We start from the raw sequence: 20,513 nt of genomic DNA, 5'->3' as shown, positions 1-20,513 counted from the left end.
GTGGTTGGCGTTAGGAAGGGCATCCAGCCGTAGAAACACTGCCAGATTTGACTGGGCCTGATGAAGCCTTCTGGCTTCACAGACCCCAGTAGAACCGTCCAACCCATGCTAGCATGGAAAACGGACGCTAAATGATGATGATGATGATGATGATGATATATATATATATATATTTCTATATATCGTCATCATCATCATCGTTTAACGTCCAATTTCCATGCTGGCATGGGTTGGACGGTTTCACTGAGGACTGGTGAGCCAGAAGGATGCACCAGGTTCCAATCTGATCTGGCAGATTTCTACAGATGGATGCCCTTCCTGACACCCATATATATATATATAAAGAAGCACTCCGTCGGTTGCGACGACGAGGGTCCCAGGTGATACGATCAATGGAACAGCCTGCTCATGAAATTAACATACAAGTGACTGAGCAATACACAGACACGAGTACTCTTAACATAGTTTTCAGGGAGATTCAGCATGACACAAAGTGTGACAAGGCTGGCCCTTTGAAATATAGGTACTACTCATTTTTGCCAGCTGAGTGAACTGGAGCAACGTGAAATAAAGTGTCTTGCTCAAGGACACAACATGTCACTGAGAATTGAACTCATGACCTTACGATCTTGAGCGGAATGCCCCTAACCACTGAGCCACATGCCTTCACACACTTACACATATATATACGTGTGTGTGTGTGTGTGTGTGTGAGGGAGGAGAGATAATGTCTTTATAGCAATGTTCATCGTTGACAGATATGAGCTGTGATATTTTGCCAGATGTGTAATTCAAGATCCCACCCCCCACCCTGATACCATGTCACTTACTTCTGCTTCATAGTTTCCTTTTTGTCTTGTTGTTTGTGTGCTTCTTGCTGTTTTTAACAGCTTATCAGTTTCTGTAAGCTTTTATTTCATTAATCCAAACAGATTATTGAGATTTCATTGTTAGTACTTTCAAAGAAAACAAAAAAAAAAAACAAAACAAGTTCTAGATATTTCTATCTGCAATAGTTTTATGCTTCGAAGGCTTCCGCCCGTCCCCCTTCCATTCATTTCCTAGAAATGATTTGATTTTCTTGACTAATACTGAAATGTCTATAGAAAGTCATGCTTTAGCTTTACAGACAAAGAAAACCACAGGTTTATCATTAACACCTTGTCAATATACTCTGCTTTATTCCGCTCTCATTATGGATGTTTTTTTTGGGGGGGGGGTCTTTTGGAGGATTTTTTCTTAATGTTTGTCATGTGACGTCGTATCACACATTTATTAAAAGAAACGTTCTGTCAAATTTCCAGTGGACATAAGCGTATCTATGTGCATGTATGTATGTATATATGTATGTATGTATACATGTGTGTGAGTATGTATATGTATATGCATATGTATATGTTTTATATATATATATATATATATATAAAACATATACATATAGTATATGTGTGTGTACATATATTTATGTATATATGTGAGCATGTGTGTATATATATATATATATATATATGTATATATATATATATATATATATATATATGATGTATAATCCATGTGAGTGGATCTGGTAGATAGAAACTGAAAGAATCCCATAGTATGTACATATGTGTCTGTGTGTGTTCGTGTGTACCTTTGCCTTGACTTCGTTTGGTGGTTATAAAAATAAGCATCACTATCATGCAAGCAGTTACCATTATTTAACATCCATTGTCCATGCTGGCATGGGTTGGATGGTTTGACCAAGGCTAGCAAGCTGGAAAGGTTACACCAGACCCCAGTCTGATTTGGAATGGTTTTCTATGGCTGGATGCCCTTCCAAATGCCAACCACTACAAGAGTGTAATGGGTGCTTTTGTGTGCCACTGGCATGGGTGCCATTTGTGTGACACTGGTACCTGCCATGATTGTGGTTTTACTTGGTCTGATGGGTCTTCTGTGAAAAACATGTCTGGCCAAGCAGGAATATTACCTTGCTTGGAAACAGGTGAGGGTCAGCAACAGTAAAGGCTCCCAACCATAAAGAAATCTGCCTCAACAAATTGTACCTGACCATGCATCATCATCATCATCATCATTTAACGTCCGCTTCCCATGCTGGCATGGGTTGGACGATTTGACTGCGGTCTGGAGAGCCAGCGGCTGCACCAGGCACCAATCTGATCTGGCAATGTTACCACAGCTGGATGCCTTTCCTAATGCCAACCACTCCAAGAGTGTAGTGGGTGTTTTTTACATGCCACCAGCACGGGGACCTGTCTGGCGGCACTGGCATCGATCACATTCAGATAGTGCTTTTTACATGCCACCAGCACGGGGGCCAGTCAGGGGTTACTGGCATGATATACAAATAGACTAAGTGATAATGGTAACGATGATGAACTTAATGAATGCTCTTTAGCTGCTTTACGTTCCCAATCTATCAAAAACAATTATCACGATAATTAAATTCTTCAATTCTGATTTTGCACATTTGTGAAAGGATTTTGAGAATGTGAAGCAAGGGGAATGGTGAAGATTACAACTGAATATCGATAAGATCTAATTAGAATCAAAACAAGAAAACACAGGGGAATATTTTGTGACAAAATGGAATACATAAATTTATCAGCAGACATTAATGTTTGTCTTAAGAGTCAAAGAATTACAGAATCAGGGTAGAAAGAAATAAATATTAAGATGTCAGTGAGTTTGAGAAATTAATCAGAAGCACCAAAGAATTATTCCAAAAAATAGAATCAATTTGACTAATATCAAAATGCTGCACTGGAAAACAAGTAAGGAAAATACTGTGTGAGTCTAGTGCAGTGCTTTTCAAGGTGGGGCCAGACCACCACTCTCGAATGGAGAACACTGGAAAGTTTTATATGACTAATGAGCACAACGGAAGTGGTAGTGTGTGGGGGAGGGGGAGGGGAGGTGCAGCCTTTTCGTCTTTGTTTCTTATCCTCCTCATTGTTGTCATCATCATCATCATCATTGTCATTGTCATCATCACCATCACCACTACCATCATCAACAACAACAAAGGATGGCAGGACGCAGCGACACAGATCAATGCAGACTCTGTAAGAAGGAGGTGGAATCTGCAGAACATCTCTGGCTGAGATGTCCGGCCCTGATGGTGGAATGCCATACCCGCCAACTAGGGGCTACAATGGATGAGATGATTCGTCTCCCTTCCGTGGTTCTAGCGCTTCTGAAAGTTATCCTCCAGGAGGAATAGGATGTTGAGGTGTTTATACCTTTCCAAAATATAGTAGTTTAGGTAAATAGCCTATTCTCACCTGTAGCTGTGAATGTTGGGTAATGATTGAAAGAGTACAATTGTGAATACAAGTGACCAAGATGAGGTTTCTTCAAAGGGTCTCTGGAGTAATGTTACTCAACACGGTGCATAGCTCAGAGCTCAGGGAGTCTCTCCAGATCAAGCCAGTGCTTCTCCACATTGAGAGGTCACTGATCACAACAGACATGATTAGAATTTTGTAGGAAAGAATCACAAAGCAGACTCTTCAAGACTTAAGAGTAAACCAAGAACAAGATGTTTGCTTAATACCCAGAGTTTCGGTCAGTCACACCTTGAGAATCCAGCCAGAAAAATCTGATGACATCTGCTTTCAATGAGACCCAGTAGAGAGGGCACCTGGGAATTCTACCCCAATGACAATCCCAGGAATAGTCGACAGAGAAATTGGATTGGTGGATGGATAAGTAAATGGCTGCAAAGCTACCAACTTCCAATGCATTCCAAAACGCCACAATGTTTTTGGCCCAAATTGTAATGTCTCCAGGCAAATGACAAATTCCATTAAAACAACATTTTTTTTTAAAGTGAAACCAATTTCGAAAACTTTCAACCATAATTCCTTCAAAAGCAAAAAGCTATAAAATGGTAAATTCATACAGCAATACAGAAAGTTATAATGTAGCAACAAGGAAGCACCATAAAAATGTGCTTCAAACAGGAATTCAGCAATGGATATATATTGAAAATCATGATAGACTAGGAGAGAGAGAGAGAAAGAGGAAATCAAAGAACAATGGACATAGACAGGCACACCATGTAGTTGTGGATATGGTGTAATTATTTTATACATATTGCGTCTAAGTTTGTTTAAACATGAAACAGAGATTTCCAAAAATGCCATGAGAAGAGAATGTTAACATTTAATCCTATCTTTATGATAGATTCAAGTAAATGTGTGTACCCTATCTGGCAATCTGTTCAAACAACAAGATGGAGGAAGTTGGGATTTTCAGTTGAAGAAAAGAAAAGGGGAAAAAAGGGAGAACAAAAAAATAGGTGTGAAAAGAAACTTTTACAGTAATTGCCAATGAAAACACTAGAGCTCAGCAATATATTATGACAGACAACAACGAATGGAGAATAATATCTATAGTGAGATAGATGGGAACATATATATATATGTATGTATATATATATATATATATATATAAAATATTATTAGAGACAAAACCACTATTTTGCAAAACAAACAAGGAAAGACTTAATCAATACATAAATATTAATATTGATTAAGTCTTTCCTTGTTTGTTTTGCAAAATAGTGGTTTTGTCTCTAATAATATTTTATAATATTTTACTATAAAATTGGATTTAATCCTAAATCTGATTTTTTCCCTGTAAATTTGGATTTATTCCCTAATATTTATTATATATATATATATATATATATATATATATATAGATATATATATATAGATATATATATAAATAAATATATATATATATATATATATATATATATATATATATATATAGATATATATATAAATAAATATATATATATATATATATAAATATATGTATAAATATATATATTTATATATACAGATTTATATACATGTATATATATACTCACACATATACAGATGTGTGTGTATATATATATGTTTGTATACACACACCTACACAAACACGATATATATATATGTGTGTGTGTATGCATGTATATGTGTATATATATATATATATATATATGTGTGGGGTGTGTGTGTGTATGTATGTACGTATGTATGCATGCATGTATGTGTATATATATATAAATGTGTGGGTGTGTGTGTGCATGTATGTATGTATGTATGTATGTATGTATGTATGCATGTATGTGTGTATATATATATGTGTGTGTGTGTGTGTGTATATGTGTGTGTGTGTGTGTGTGTATATATATATATATGAGAAAATAAAGATTCATATCTAGAGAACAGGTAATTCAGAGATTCTGGATGAACTCACATACAAACAAACTTTATTACAGCGAACATAAATCAAAATATTTGCAAACTTTCTTATTTTATCTTAACTCTGAGTATTTTATCGGTGATTTGCGGTTTTTTTTGGCTTCTGTTTGTTTCACGTTTTTTCCTTTATTTTTTTTTATTTTTTCTTTAAGTCTTGGTGATTACATACGAAAGATTGAGATAGTTTTTATATGCCGTTACCTAATCTGCAAGAAATGACAACCAAATTTAAATCAATTACCACCCAGGTATATTTTTATAAACAACGAACGTAAGATATCACAGACCTACAGGATCTTAAAATACAGGATGATTGGGATTAAAAGGTTGTTGATCAGAAGCCAATTTGATTACAACAGACTTGGAACTAAACGAAGACAATGGATTTTGGGAAATTTCTTTAAAAAAAGTATTATTCCAAACAACATGTTTTACATTTGAACAAAAATGAAAACACCTAAATTATATTTAATGTTTATTTTTTTTATTCTGACAAATATAATTATACGTCAAATCTGTTTTCATGACTATGTCATTATAGTATGGATGTATGTATATATATATGTATACACATACATACACATACACAAATGCATATATCTTTATACATACATGCACATACATATCATCATCATTTAACATCCGGTATCTATGCTGGCATATACATACATATATACTCATATGCATACATACACATATACATACACATCATCATTTAACGTCTACTTTCCATGCTAGCATGGGTTTGGACGATTTGACTGAGGACTGGCAAACCAGATGGCTGCACCACACTCAAGTCTTGATCTGGCAGAGTTTCTACAGCTGGATGCCCTTCCTAATGCCAACCACTCCGAGAGTGGAGTGGGTGCTTTTATGTGCCACTGGCACAAGGGCCAGTTTCGTGGTACTGGCAATGGCCACTCTCAAAATGGTGTTTGTTACGTGCCACCTGCACAGGAGTCAGTCCAGCGGCACAGGCAACGACCTCACTCGAAAGCTTTGTTCACGTGCCACCGGCACAATTGCCAGTGAGGCAATGCTGGTAATGATCACGCTCAAATGGTGCTTTTTACGTCCCCACCGGCACGGAAGCCAGACAGCTGCTCTGGCAGTGATCCCGCTCGGATGGAGCTGTTAGTGCTCCACTGGCACGGGTGCCACTCATCGAATCTGGTTCAATTTCGATTTCACTTGCCCCAACAGGTCTTTGCATACATACATATATATCATATACACATATACAGAATATGTACACACACACACACATACATACATACACGTAGAAGGGATAGACCTAAGATGACATGAGACAAAGTGGTAAGAAAGGACCTTCAGATGCTGGGTCTCACTGGGGAGATCGCAAGGGATTGGGAGATGTGGTCATCTGTAGCACTTAAGAAGACACATCGAGCTAAGTCAAACCACAGCCATCCATACATACATGCTTACCCTTTGCAGGTGCCAGGGCCACATAAAGTGCACTCGTGCTGGTACTGAGTGAGAGCATCTGTGCTGGTGGCATGTACAGGGCACCCAGCACACTCTGTGAAGTGGTTGGCATCTGTAAAGAGTGAGGTTGTAAGGACACTTTAGTTCTGCTGAGAACATGACACCCTCCAGTGCTGCTGCCACAAGAAAGGCAACCCATATACGCTTTAACGTGGTTCGTATAAGGAAGGGCACCCAGCAATAGAAAGCAAACCAAAAATGAAATGTGGGCAAGATAAGATTTCCAACCCATCCAGATAAGTAGTATCACTTGAATACATAGTGACTGTAGCCATGGAAACCAGCTTCAATCCATGGTAACATAAAAAGCAGATGTAAAAAAAAAATGATGATGACGATGATGATGATAATAATGATGATGAAGTGTGGGTAAGCATGTGTGTGTATGTACTTGTGTGTGCTTATGTATGCCTGTGTGTGCTTATGTCATCCCCCTCCACACACACACACACATCTCCCATACTTTTCCTTGCATAAAGCTGCCTCTCTCAGCATCCATAGCCTCGCAAGCTGCATGGTGACCTCATTAGTGGCACAACAAATGCTGGTAATAAGGACAGCATCCAGCCAGAGAACCCATGCTAAAGAAGTCTGGAGCATAATGCAAGCCTTGGGCCCATCAGATCCTATCAAACAATCTGATCCATGCCAATATAGAACATAGGCATTAAAGGATAGCTGTGTGGTAAGTAGCTTGCTAACCAACCACATGGTTCCTGGTTCAGTCCCACTGCGTGGCACCTTGGGCAAATTCTTCTACTATAGCCTTGGGCTGACCAAAGCCTTGTAAGTGGATTTGGTAGACGGAAACTGAAAGAAACATTGTATATATATATATATATATATATATATATATATATATATATATATACAGATATATGTATGTATTGTATGGCTGCAGTCAAATAACAGAAACAAGTACAAGAAAGAATAAAAGAATATTATTTACGCATGTGTGTTTACATGTGCAACAGAAGCTACATGAACGCTTGTACACATGCAGCTTATATGTTAGCTTGTGCATATACATTCGTATAAACTTGTGTAAAAGTCAAAAGCTTTCAGACTGAATTTTCTGGCAAAATTTTAGTGGTGAACTTATTACATGAGTACAAAATTCGGTATATAATCCTGATAGCCAAGCCAGTAGTAGCACTTCAAAAGCTCTTTAAAAAGTTCAAAATGGAAAATAAATCAATGTAATATTCTAATGTAAACCAATAATTATCCATCAATAACTACATGTCCTACTAAGTATATTATGGCCCTGTAGCACTTATGAATATTTCTACTTGACGTTTTATTTCATAGCCATAGTACTGCATCACTTACCTGCATTAAGTCATACCTATTATATGCTACAGTTTGTCAGAGCTAAATTACACAGTGAATGATAATGAATTCGTAAGCTAATTAAAACAATATATATATTTATGCACAACACAGTCTAAATCAGAAGAACTGGTATAATTTTGGAGATTACTCTATGCTATAAACATGTTGAGTAAAAAAGGAAAGTCTCAAGACAATCAGATACCGTCGTAGTTCCGACCATAAACGATGCCGACTGGCGCTCCACCGGTGTCTGCTTCGATGACCCGGCGAGGAGGCTGCACGGGAAACCATAGTCGGTTCCGGGGAAGTGGGGTATGGTTGCAAAACAGAAACTTAAGGGAATTGACGGAAGGGCACCACCAGGAGAGGAGCCTGCGGCTAAATTTGACTCAACACGGGAAAACTCACCCGGTCCGGACACCGGTAGGATTGACAGATCAATAGCTCTTTCTTGATTCGGTGGGTGGTGGTGCATGGCTGTTTTTAGGTGGTGGAGCGATCCGTCTGGTTGATTCCAATTCCAATAACAGACTGTTTCATTGCTTGTTGACCACTACTCAGAAAAGACATACCTAGCTTCTTTCCTGAATCAATAGCAGAGGTCAGCTAATATAAAGCAACCAAAAGTTAGGCTGACACAATAGTGGATAACCCAATTTAGCACAGTAATTATGGCCATTGATATTCTAACTGTATACAGATGATTAGAAACCCTAAAGTTTACTAATGAAAGTTATGGAATTTCAGAAGATTTGACAATGTAATTTGCTAATAAGGTTTCCCTTTCAGAAAAGATATATTTTCATTGGTAATGAAATGCATCTCACATGACACAACTGAATAATTTCCGAACAAACTCTCCTGGTTTGTTTGGCTTTTTTCCACACACATTCTCAGAGCTAACTTATCATAAGGGGCATTCACCAGAAACTTGAGCCATATAATATGAGGCCATCTCATGTTTTCCTCTTTCGATATATAAGAACACACAAACAGAGTGCTAATTACTTGTTCTTTGTTTTGCAATGTAAATCACACTGCATAATTATATATAAATGTGTGCGCGCACGTGTGTGTGTGTGTGTGTGTGTGCATGTGCGTACATGCGTGCGAGTGTGTGCGTTTGTATGGAAAGACTTGAATCAAAAGCTCCACTGACACAGAGGAGTTTCCGATGATTTAGTGAAGTCAGAATTTCTTTGCTAAAATATAAAATCTGTAAAATTATATATATATGTGTGTGTGTGTGTGTGTGTATTATGTGTGTGTGTGTATATATATATATATATATATATATATATATATATGTATATATACATGTACATATATATATTATATATATTAAATTAAAAAGCACCCACTACACTCGCGGAGTGGTTGGCGTTAGGAAGGGCATCCAGCTGTAGAAACACTGCCAGACCAGACTGGAGCCTGGGGCAGCCCCTGGCTCCCCAGACCCCGGTCGAACCGTCCAACCCGTGCTAGCGCGGAAAACGGACGTTAAACGATGATGATGATGATGATGATATTATGCATTATGTAATATATATATATATATATATATATATATATATATATATATATATATATATATATATTATATATATATATATATATATATTATATTATATTATATTATATTATATATATATATATATATATTTTACATTATATATATTGTATATTATATATAATACATATTATATATATGTATGTATGACATGGAGTGGCAACATTTGAATGCTAAAAAATTGTGACCAGCGATGTGTAGCAACATCTGAAAGCCTGGTCTGTCATGTGATCATGATATATATATATATACATATATGAATACACACACACACACACAAACATACATACATACAAACAGTGTTAAATTGATAACTGATAGCAACTAAAACTATGTTCATTAGATATATGTTAAATTAATGAACAATTAACACTATTTTGTGAAAATCCCCTCCCTCAGGTTAAATTTACTGAATATATTCTGAACCAAAAAGAAAAAAAAAAGAAGAAAAATCTCAAATGAGAATCATTATTAAAAAAGAAAGAACAACATTTGTTAATTAGTCATTTTGTATTTAATACCTAACTTAAATGAATAACTAACTAATGATGGTGGTGGTGGTGGTGGTGAACACATTGATACAGGAATATATAACCTGCAGAACTGAAGAATATTATCAGAAAGATTTGGAAATAAATGAAAAGCAACAGAGAAAACGAAAATTTAAATATAATTTTCAAATAAAGTAAATATGGTGAGTAGAAAACAAATTTAATATTCTTTTCAATGCTCGATTCCAAAATGAAAAACACAATGTGTAATTGAATTTTCTGACGCTTTGTGGTTACTGGGTTTTTATTTTTTTTTTTTTTTTTTTTTTGTTTTGTGCTATTGTTTTTATGCAGTCTGTTGGAATGTCGAATACCATTTCAGTTTGCACTTTCCTTTTAGGAAAATTCACTAAACTCCAACTAGCTTTCATCTTCCTCATCAGAAAGTTATTACCATCTTTGGCAGTTATCATATTTTAATAATCATCACGTTTTTTTTTTGTTTTTTTTAAATTTTTACAATCGTTAAATCATTATAATTTACATCTGTAAATCATCGTAATTATTTTTTTTATTTTACATTAAGTAAATGCTGTGCTCTTTCTCCTTTATATACATATATATATATATATATATATATATATATATATATACAGATATATATGTGTATATATATATATATATATATATATATATATATACACACACAGATATACATGTATATATACATACACACACACACACACACACATATATATATATATACACACACACACACACACACACACACATATATATATACACACACATATATATATTCTTAGTTCTTCCCATGAATTACCATGCTATTTCATTTCATTCTACTTTCAAATGTCTTACTATAGCCTCATGCGGGGTTATTCTTTGTTCCGACATGGATGTATGATGTAAAGAGAAGACTACTCCATGCTGTTAAACATCTGCTTTGATCTGGCGGTGGTAGTGGTGGTGATGGAAGAAACTTTGTGGTAGAAGCTACAACGGTAACATCAAACAAGAATATATATAAAAGGAAAAACTTAAATAAACTTACTGTGAACTTTCAAAGAGTCTTGACAACATGGCTGAAAGAACGGGTAAATCTGCCATGATGGCTGTCGTGATAACAGCATTCGAAACATCATTGATCTGCTGTCCAGCTTTTAAACTGCCACCAGTTGATGGTTTTAACCCCAAAATCCATACTAAATGCTAGAGAAAAAGAAATGTGCGAAAAAGAGAAAAAGAAGATCCTTAGACATTATGCAAATATGAGGTTTTTCAAATGTGTGGCTTTAGGAGTATGATTTACCTCTATGCAAAACAGATAATTTTTTTTTTTTTATTTTATTAATGAAACCTTTTCTAATGTTCATTTTAGCTAGAATTAAATCCTTTATTGAATTCAAATTCAGATTCAAACTAGGATTTGTTTATTCATGGCCAAAATTGAATAACCAAAGCTCCTGCCATGATTATCTTGTAGTTTGTTTAATCCATTTATTCAAATCATCAGCATGCTTTTTTTTTTTTTATTTATTTTTTTTTTGTTAATGTGAGCTTTAATTTCAATCATTCTTCTTGTACTATCACCAGAAAAAGATATGAATGGCATTTGAAAAAAAAAAAAGAAATCTTGTATTCAGGTTTGATTTCATGATTTGCCATAAATATCCAATAGGATTTAGCTGTACATACAAATCATACCAAAAGAATATCAGAATTTTCTGGTCTTTGAGAGAAAAGAAATTTAGTAATTTAGTAAAATGAGTAGGAACACTGTCATACTGATGGATTAGCAGACTGGATTAAAAAAGATTTTGCATAAAGAGAAGATGCTTTCCTTTTTATATAAAATTCTCTCTTCAAGCAGTAACACTTTCCTTCGAAAGAAGGAACATTCTAACTAACTTCAGTGGTGAAAAACTTTTATATCATTCTGACAGCAATCTATAAATATTCATTGCAATTGTCTTTGAAATGTTTCCTTTGATCTTCTAGGATATCAATGATGATCATCAAGGAGAAAGAAAACTTTTAATTCATTTTGGTCCATTTCATTGTATATAATTCCAAGAGATCGCAACTGGCAACCCCAACTATATATTTCACTTCTTTTTAACCCTTTAACATTCAGTTTACTCTGTCAAACACAAGGCTTATTAATTCACATTGTTTTGAATTAATCCTGCATTATCTTGTGACTGAGATTTTAATGATGCGATTATTGCTAGAATGACAGGAGTGAGATCTCAGATCTAGTCATCCTGATGTTTTGGGTCCGATAGAGTTAAAGGGCTTTTCAATAATGGTGTGTTTGGATTTAGATTGATTTCCTCTTACTGTAGCAAAACAAAATTCTCAGATAAGGGCATGAACTTCCTCTTCCTGACACTTAAAGCTAGATTTATGAACCTTTCTCTATCTCATGAATAGACTGTTTCCATTTTATTTTTCCTTTAGTAGCCAAACTATCTTCTTTTAAATGCTGACTTTCTCTTTTGATTTCAGTGGAGACAATTCATTAGTTCCTTTCATGCCTGTTTTGCAATGTTAGTACATAGCTTGAACAAGAATTGCTTCTCGTGGCAGGATTTTATGACCAGATGCTCTTCCTGTAGCTAACCCTCACCTGTTTTCAAGTAAAGGATTTGTTTTATTCTGCAAGTCTTCAAAAGCATAGAGTGACTAGTGACAACGCTGACAAAGTTTGACCCTTTTGATACCAACCCGGCTGGAACCACCTCTGGCTCTGTAGTACGAATGTCTTGTTTTCATAAGTTTTGAATTAAAATCTTCCACCAAACCTTAGTCACAATTTATGTTCCTAACACTAGCTTAATGATAATTAAGTAATTTTACTAAATTCTTTGTTATATTTAAAATTAATTGAAAGAAACACAGAGCATCTCAAAAGAAATACGGTAACGAAAGGGTTAAAATATATAATAGAGAAACAATTCTTAACCCTTTTGATACCAACCTGTCTGGAACTGGCTCTGTAGTACAAACACAGAGCATCTCAAAATAAATACAGTAACAAAAGGGTTAACAACAACAATGATGATGAATGCAAAATATGAAGAACATTTAATACCTGCAGAGTTGTAAGGACAAGATGCCAAGCTGTTCCCAAAATGCCACCGTGACAGTGAGCCACACTGAGGAGAGCTCGCATACACTGGATGTTCTTTGCTGTCAACTAGTAAAAAGAAAAAAAACAGAAAATTTAAGAAAAAACATAGCAAGACAAACTTGACCAACTGAAAACATAAATAAATGACAAATGTTAAATTGAGGCTGTTATCTGAAAGCAAGATTGACCCTTTAGAACTTAAGCCAGCCATATCCAGCCAAAATATTCCAGCTGTTTTATGTTCAAACTGGCCAGATCTGGTCTCTCACACCAACCCTACAATATCATTCTAAAACATTATCTCATCAAAATCTCAAAGCTACAAGGGGAAACTTGTATTAATTAATTAATTCAGAAAAATGTTAATAAACAAGAATTACTTTTGACAGACGTGAATGCTAAAGAATTAAGAATAACAAAGGAATTGTTATTGAATGGTAGACTCTATATTGAGAGTGACCCATTGCCATGAGGCTGGAGGGACCAGATGACCAAATAGTGAGAGCAAAATCAAATTTATTATAAATTCGTGCTGACTGAGATTTTAAGTTTCACCAAGGTTTCATCAACCAGTGAAGGAAGCTTCACTGCTGGGGTTTATATAGGAAAGGGTTTTCTTTCTTTAGCAACTTTTACAACCAATGTCAATTACTTCTGTAAGACTCCCGATTTTTAAGGATGTTTTCCTTTTGTTTTTCTATATAAACTCCAGATGTGAAGCATTCCCCCACCGGTTGAATAAACCATCAAATGAAACTCTAAGACCCAGTCAACATTTTTTTTTTTTTTTGCTAGTTTCAGCTCAGAGCTGCAGCCATGTTGGTGCACCGCAGTTTTGCTACACTGTTATCACTAAGAGCCTCCTCTAATATGTGGCACTTGGTGAAGAATGGAGTTTGATATAGCTACCCTCATTTGCACCTCTTGCCATGAGGTAGGTTCATCTGGGACTCTCGACAGGAAGAGGTCCAGCTTTGGTTTAAAAACCCCTACATCTACTTTGTGCAAGTTCCTCAGACTCTTTGGGAGAATATTAAAAAGCTGTGGGCCCTTGAAACCCAGGCTGTTGCAGTAACTGGTCCTGAAGCGTGATGGCATTGCTGGGATCTTTAGAACTATGCAGTATCGTCCCATTTCACAAGAAATAAAAGATATCTAAATTCATTTAATTTAAACCTTTTAATAACAACCTGCCCGAGATAAACCATGTCCACCCCTGCTGGTCTTCAGTAACAGACTTCCTAATTTAAAGTGATTTAAATTAAAACCTTCCAGCAGAATAATTTTATATTAATTTGGTTTCACCAGATTAAAGTTGACAAAGTTATTTTTCTAAATTCTTTATTTTTGAAATTAATTGAATCAAAGGCAGAGTATTTCAACAGGTATATTGTAATGAAATGGTTAAAGAAAATTAATAATTACAATTTTTCCAAATAAAAATTAAATCAAAATTATTTTAATTTAGGAATTTTTTTTTTTGTGTATGTTAGTTTTTTTTTTAATATCTGCTGAAATGGAAAATATTGTGTGGTCAACTTTTATAGCTTTGAATAGTTTTTTCTGGATTATCATTTAAACTATCCAACAAATCCCATAATGCATTGCTATTTTAACATTTCACATAATTTTGTCTTGAAAAACTTCTTTGGTTTTTTGTTTTTTTTTGTTACTCTTCTTTGACTAACAATTCAAAAACATAACTTTTTTTGACTCATTACTGTCCATACATCTCAACCCAACCAACTCACAACAAAAGATGAAAAAAAAAAAAAAATATTGGTTAATATAGTCTCAGACACAACATGCCTGGGAAAAAGAAAAGCACAGAATGATTACAGTGGGAATGTCTTTGATCATAGGTTCCATATAACCATGGCAGACACGGACGGGGGAAGGAGTCTGGAGCTGTGTAGTTTGATTTATTTACTTCTGCTCACTTTTGAGTCTACATTTAATCATTTACCGAATTCCTCTTCCATATATCATTACTAATCACATACATATTCACTTTTAGAGAGAACACTCTCTTTACATAAATACGCGCGTGTGTGTATGTATGTATGTGTGTGTGTGTGTTACTTTCTTTTGTTTTCTTTCAGTTTTGACGCTTCATTTTCCTAAATTTCATATTTCATTTGTTCGGCACCTCAAGCAGCATTCAATTAATACTTCAAAAATGATAACAAAATAGATACTTTTTTTTTCCATCCAATTGATTAATAGACTTAATTTTTCAACGGACATTTTTTTATTTAAAGAAATAGGTGACATGAGCAGTCAAACTTTTCATTTAATACCCCTCTCCCCTAAATTATTAACAATAGTTCAAAGTGAAAATCAATAGTCTTGATTTTTTTGTTGCTGTTGTTGTTATTCTTTTGTTAACTGTCTAAACTGACATGCTAAAAAAAGAAAAAATCGATTCGTCCTGTCTTATGTCACAAAAATAAGACTGTCAAAATATTCTATTATTGAAATTAATATTTAAATTGAATGCAGGCTGGCGACCATAACATTTTAAAGTAAATATCTTCTGATAATTTTTAAGTAAACAAACTTTAGAAATTCAGATATAGTAACTTTAAACAACATATGATCAAAATGAATAATGCTAAATAATTGCCAAAATCATTTCACTTCAGTTTTTTCTTTCTGTATTTTTAAGAAGAGGCGGCGCATTTATATCATAAACAAATCTATTAACAACACACACAATTTTATTTGAATGAAAATCTAAAACTTGTATGACTTGAAAAGGTATTAAAATATTGGAAAAAGTTTTGTAAAATAAACACAAATTATAGTTATAAAACAGAAAAATCATTAGCTAAATAACAAAAACACCTAAGGCAGCGTCTGATAAGACTGAGAGGTGGAAATTACAATGTACACAGTATAATGTCACAAAGTTGGAAGTTGGAGGAAGAACCATAATCTAAAGGAAATCGGCTGCTGATTATGAAGAGATCAATAAAAAGTATCGAGTCACAAACATATTAAGTTCAAGGTGCACTTATGTTTCTTTTCCGTTTTTCTTTGGCAGCTATTCTTCACAAATTACACTACTTTGCTTCCAGACAACTAAAGCAAGCATTTAGGCAGTTCTTAAATCCAGTTTCAATAGCGACAATAAATATCAATATATCGCAGACTGACTTGAGATCTTCGAAAACATTCATACACAAATACTGCCTTCGAAACAGAAAAGTAAAGGGAGAACCAAGACACCAAATACAAAATGGTAATCCTCTGCAATTCAAGAGGTTTTAAGCAGTCGTTACATTTGACAATTCTTCTGTAAATCAGATGAAAAGGAAATGACTAAAACTAACAAACGAAAAGAAATACAATATATTATATTCAGCCTTTATATAAAGAGATTTGGAATGACCTCCGAGACAATAAGATAACTGAATGCATGTGTTTAAACTTAACATTTAAAAGAACTTTGCTAGTTGTGTGGTTTCAGTGAGATGGCCACAAAGCCCTCATAAATCACCGGTGAAACTTAGCCTAAGCAACAATAGACAAAGAAGCAGGACTTTATCTGCATCGGTTTACACCAGAGGAAATTATATACGCTATATATTATAACCACAGAATTAATGCCATGAACAATTATGGAACAACCCATGATAATCAAGCTAGTGTTTCATAGACAAACAACTCTGTTATGTGCGTGTGTAAGGAATTTATGTAAAATATGAAAAACAATAAAAGAATCTTAATGAGTGATGCTGACCATTATGATGGAAGATAAAGCTTTGCATGGCGTTTTATGCCATCAGTTTTATTTCATTTGAGACGATGGTGAGAAATTCTCAGTATAATAATAATATTGTTTTATTTACACTCCCCTGGTATTTTATGTAACTATTTTATCATGATTAAAGCAAACACAGATCATTTGTCCCATCGAAAGAGCTACTCGGTGTTAACGATGTTTTCATTTAATGGAATATAATGATTCCGAAAAATTAATGAAGTGCTATCTTTTTGATGAATGGCAATTTTCTGATTCTCCATCCGAGTGAAGAACATTGCATGATGTTTTGTGTGTGGGCATAGAATGCGGAGGATGTGCAAAAGGAAGAGAGAACCAAAGTGAGCATCTATGAATGATGCAGTGAAGATGAGCTGGAAAGAAAGAAAAAAAATGGGGCAGAGATATAATGCTAAAAGCATACTACTGGCAGGTGTTATGGTTGCATAACAAAACAGAGTGTCCCGACCAGCAATTGACTGCAACCATTGTAAGCCTAGTACTTATTCTATCGGTCTCTTTTGCCAAACCGCTAATTTATGGGAACGTGAACACACCAACATTGATTATTGCAGCAGTAGCATTTTAGCCATTTTGAATTGGCAATATGACATAGTGTCTTTGCCAAAGAATTATCATTTTCGCTCTTTTCCCATTGGTTGGTGTAACGGCTCAAATAAGGATTCTTCTTGGTCAGGTTGAGCAGTTATAAAAACCCTCGATTTGGGGAGAGACTTTAGTGTTCGTTGGTAGCTGTTCAAATTCACGTCACTCACTCTTTTGGAGACAACAGTAAATTTAGGGGTAAGATTGAAAACAACATATTGAACACACCAACATTGATTATCAAGCGATGGTGGGGGGGAACAAACATACACACACACATATATATATATGTATATATATGACGGGCTTCTTTCAGTTTCCATGTACCAAATCCACCCACAAGGCTTTGGTCGGCCTGAGGTAATAGTAGAAGACACTTGCCCAAGGTCCCACGCTGTGGGACTGAACCTGGAACCATGTGGTTGATGAGCAAGCTACTTACCACACAGCCACTCCTGCGCCTAGAGATGTTTAATACAGGGGTCTCCAAACTTGTCGATATAGAACCCCTGGGGGTCGATGGGACTATTCAAAAGGTCAATAAATGCACATCTACTTATTATTTATTCATTTTCTTGTACATGCCTGGGGGGGGGAGTGATTGGGGGGGGGGGCGGTCAAGGATTCCATGATGGGGACAATGGTCTGAAAAGTTTGGGGACCCCTGGTTTAATATGTAAAATTGGCCTACCCAACAATCTCACACCATTAAATTAAGTAGCTTCTCAAGTAATGTACTCATGAATGGTTAATGGTTTGGATGTGGAGCTGAAGAAGAGTCAAGAATTCCAGAAATAGGCAGATACACCCATTACCTGTTTCTTCTATCTTTGACCACATTGTTTATAAATAGACTTATTCATATACCATACATCATAACTTTCAGTACTGACTCTAGTTTTTATAGAAAATTGATAACTTTTAGGAGCGGCAGGAGTGGCTGTGTGGTAAGTAGCTTGCTTATCAACTACATGGTTCTGGGTTCAGTCCCACTGCATGGTACCTTGGGCAAGTGTCTTCTACTATAGCCCCGGGCCGACCAAAGCTTTGTGAGTGGATTTGGTAGACGGAAACTGAAAGAAGCCCATCGTATATATTTATATGTATATATATATGTGTGTGCGTGTGTGTGTTTGACTGTGTCGGTCCCACCAACATCATTTGACAACTGATGCTGGTGTGTTTACGTCCATGTAACTTAGCAGTTTGGCAAAAGAGACCGATAGAATAAGGGCTAAGATTACAAAGATTAAGTCCTGGGGTCAATTTGCTTGACTAAAAGCAGTGCTCCAGCATGGCCACAGTCAAATGACTGAGACAAGTAAAAGCGTAAAAGAGTAAATACAGTAATCTTCCGAAGAATCAGCCTCATTCAGCTTTCACAGTGAAATGCCACAATAAAATATGAGAATTCCTGAGATCATTAAGTTGAGTAACATGACACATCCAGGAGTTAAACTTGCAAGGCTACAACAACAACAACAACAAGAGTGCTACAGCACTTCTTTCTGTCTATATTTTTGTTTTGTTTTTGTTTTTGTTTTTGTTTTTTTTATAGTATATTTTACTTCTGTTAAATTCTTGTATTAAAGCTGAAGGCAACTGGATATGAAATGGATAAGTTTGCAAACACATTTATTGTTGTAGAAGTCAGCTGCACTTATTATAGAAGCCGGCTGCAAAAGCCAGGTGCACCAGTTTAAGAAGCCAGCAGCCTTTTTAGAAGTTGACTGCATTTTTAGAAGCCAACTGCACTATTTATACTCTTGCAGAAATTAGCTACACTTGTTCCAAAAACCAGTATCACTTGCAGAAGTGATACTGGTTTTGGGGGTGCTGAAAAGTTCCTGGCTTTGGGTAAAAGAAAATAAAGGAGGATCAGGTAATTAGGATTTTATTCAACATGTTTCCCTCTCAGGCTCACACGCTTATTGCAGCAGTCCTTCAGTTTTTCTAAGCCCTGTAAAAGAACTCAGAAGGTTGGGCCTCAAACCAGGCCTTTCGCAATATCCTTAAAGTCAGGAACTTAAAGTCACACTGTAAAGTAGTTAGCATTTGGGAGGGCATCCAGCCATTAAGACCATGCCAAAACTGACCTCACCCATGCTGGTGTTACATAAAAAGCACTTAGTCAACTCTGTGGAGTGGTTGAGGTTATGAAGGGCATCCAGCCGTGAAAACCATACCAAAACAGACACTGAAGCCTAGTGCAGTCTTCTGCCTAGCCAGCTCCTATCACAGCATCCAACCCATGCCAGCATGGAAAGTGGATGTTAAATGATGATGATGATTCTATTGAAGTCACACAGCAAAATAATCATTTAAGAAATGACATAGTCTTGTACAAACTCCTTTATTAGCCAATATCCAAGGGCACCATTCAAAGTCCTTGTTCAGGTTTCATTTCAATGAAATTGCTTGTGTTTTTAAGGAGTATGGCTCATGTGACCATGAGGTTGATTCACTCGACACAACAGCTCTGTTCAAATTTTGATATGGAGTGAAGTGTCATAGTTGGATGACGGTGTGCTGAGTTGACCCTGTCCAAAGCATAGCCACATGGGAGAAGTGATGAGGGGAAGGAGGGGAAAGCGGAGGTGTTTGTGAGGAAGGACAGGGGTGGGGAGGAGGAAGAGTGGCAGGGCGCGATGGAAGAGAAGGGGGACGGTGGAAAAGTGGGAGGGGGAGCTGGAGGAAGTGGAATAAAGGAGGGGTGTACTGAAGAGGGGAGGAGGAATATGGGTAAATAAGGGTGGAGCAGAACCAGAGGGGGGGTTGGGATGAAGAGAGGGAGAACTGTTAAAAAGGAAGTGAAGGA

General features: G+C 35.8%; 1 protein-coding gene and 1 long non-coding RNA gene across 4 annotated transcripts in view; both read right to left on the bottom strand.

The window, feature by feature from the left end:
* LOC118765296 overlaps positions 1-8,582 on the bottom strand; it is an 11,161-nt gene extending 2,579 nt beyond the window's left edge. Inside the window, exons 1-2 of the long non-coding RNA XR_005001134.1 lie at positions 8,503-8,582; positions 7,226-7,235 (exon numbers count right to left, since the gene is read on the bottom strand). This is a non-coding gene — a long non-coding RNA (uncharacterized LOC118765296). The remainder of the gene's footprint in view (positions 1-7,225; positions 7,236-8,502) is intronic.
* The window catches only part of LOC115217025 (protein MON2 homolog), a 794,357-nt gene that overhangs the window by 583,249 nt on the left and 190,595 nt on the right, over positions 1-20,513 (bottom strand). For all 3 annotated transcript variants that reach the window (XM_036507025.1, XM_029786561.2, XM_036507026.1), the window contains 2 exons: positions 13,285-13,389; positions 11,242-11,399 (listed from right to left, as the gene is read on the bottom strand). In XM_036507025.1, coding sequence (XP_036362918.1) covers positions 11,242-11,399; positions 13,285-13,389 — 263 coding nt within the window. The remainder of the gene's footprint in view (positions 1-11,241; positions 11,400-13,284; positions 13,390-20,513) is intronic.

The sequence above is a fragment of the Octopus sinensis genome, linkage group LG11 (assembly GCF_006345805.1).
Source record: "Octopus sinensis linkage group LG11, ASM634580v1, whole genome shotgun sequence".
Lineage (NCBI taxonomy): Eukaryota > Metazoa > Mollusca > Cephalopoda > Octopoda > Octopodidae > Octopus > Octopus sinensis.
The sequence above is the reverse complement of the archived record's forward strand: the minus strand, read 5'-3'. Positions and strand labels throughout refer to the sequence as shown.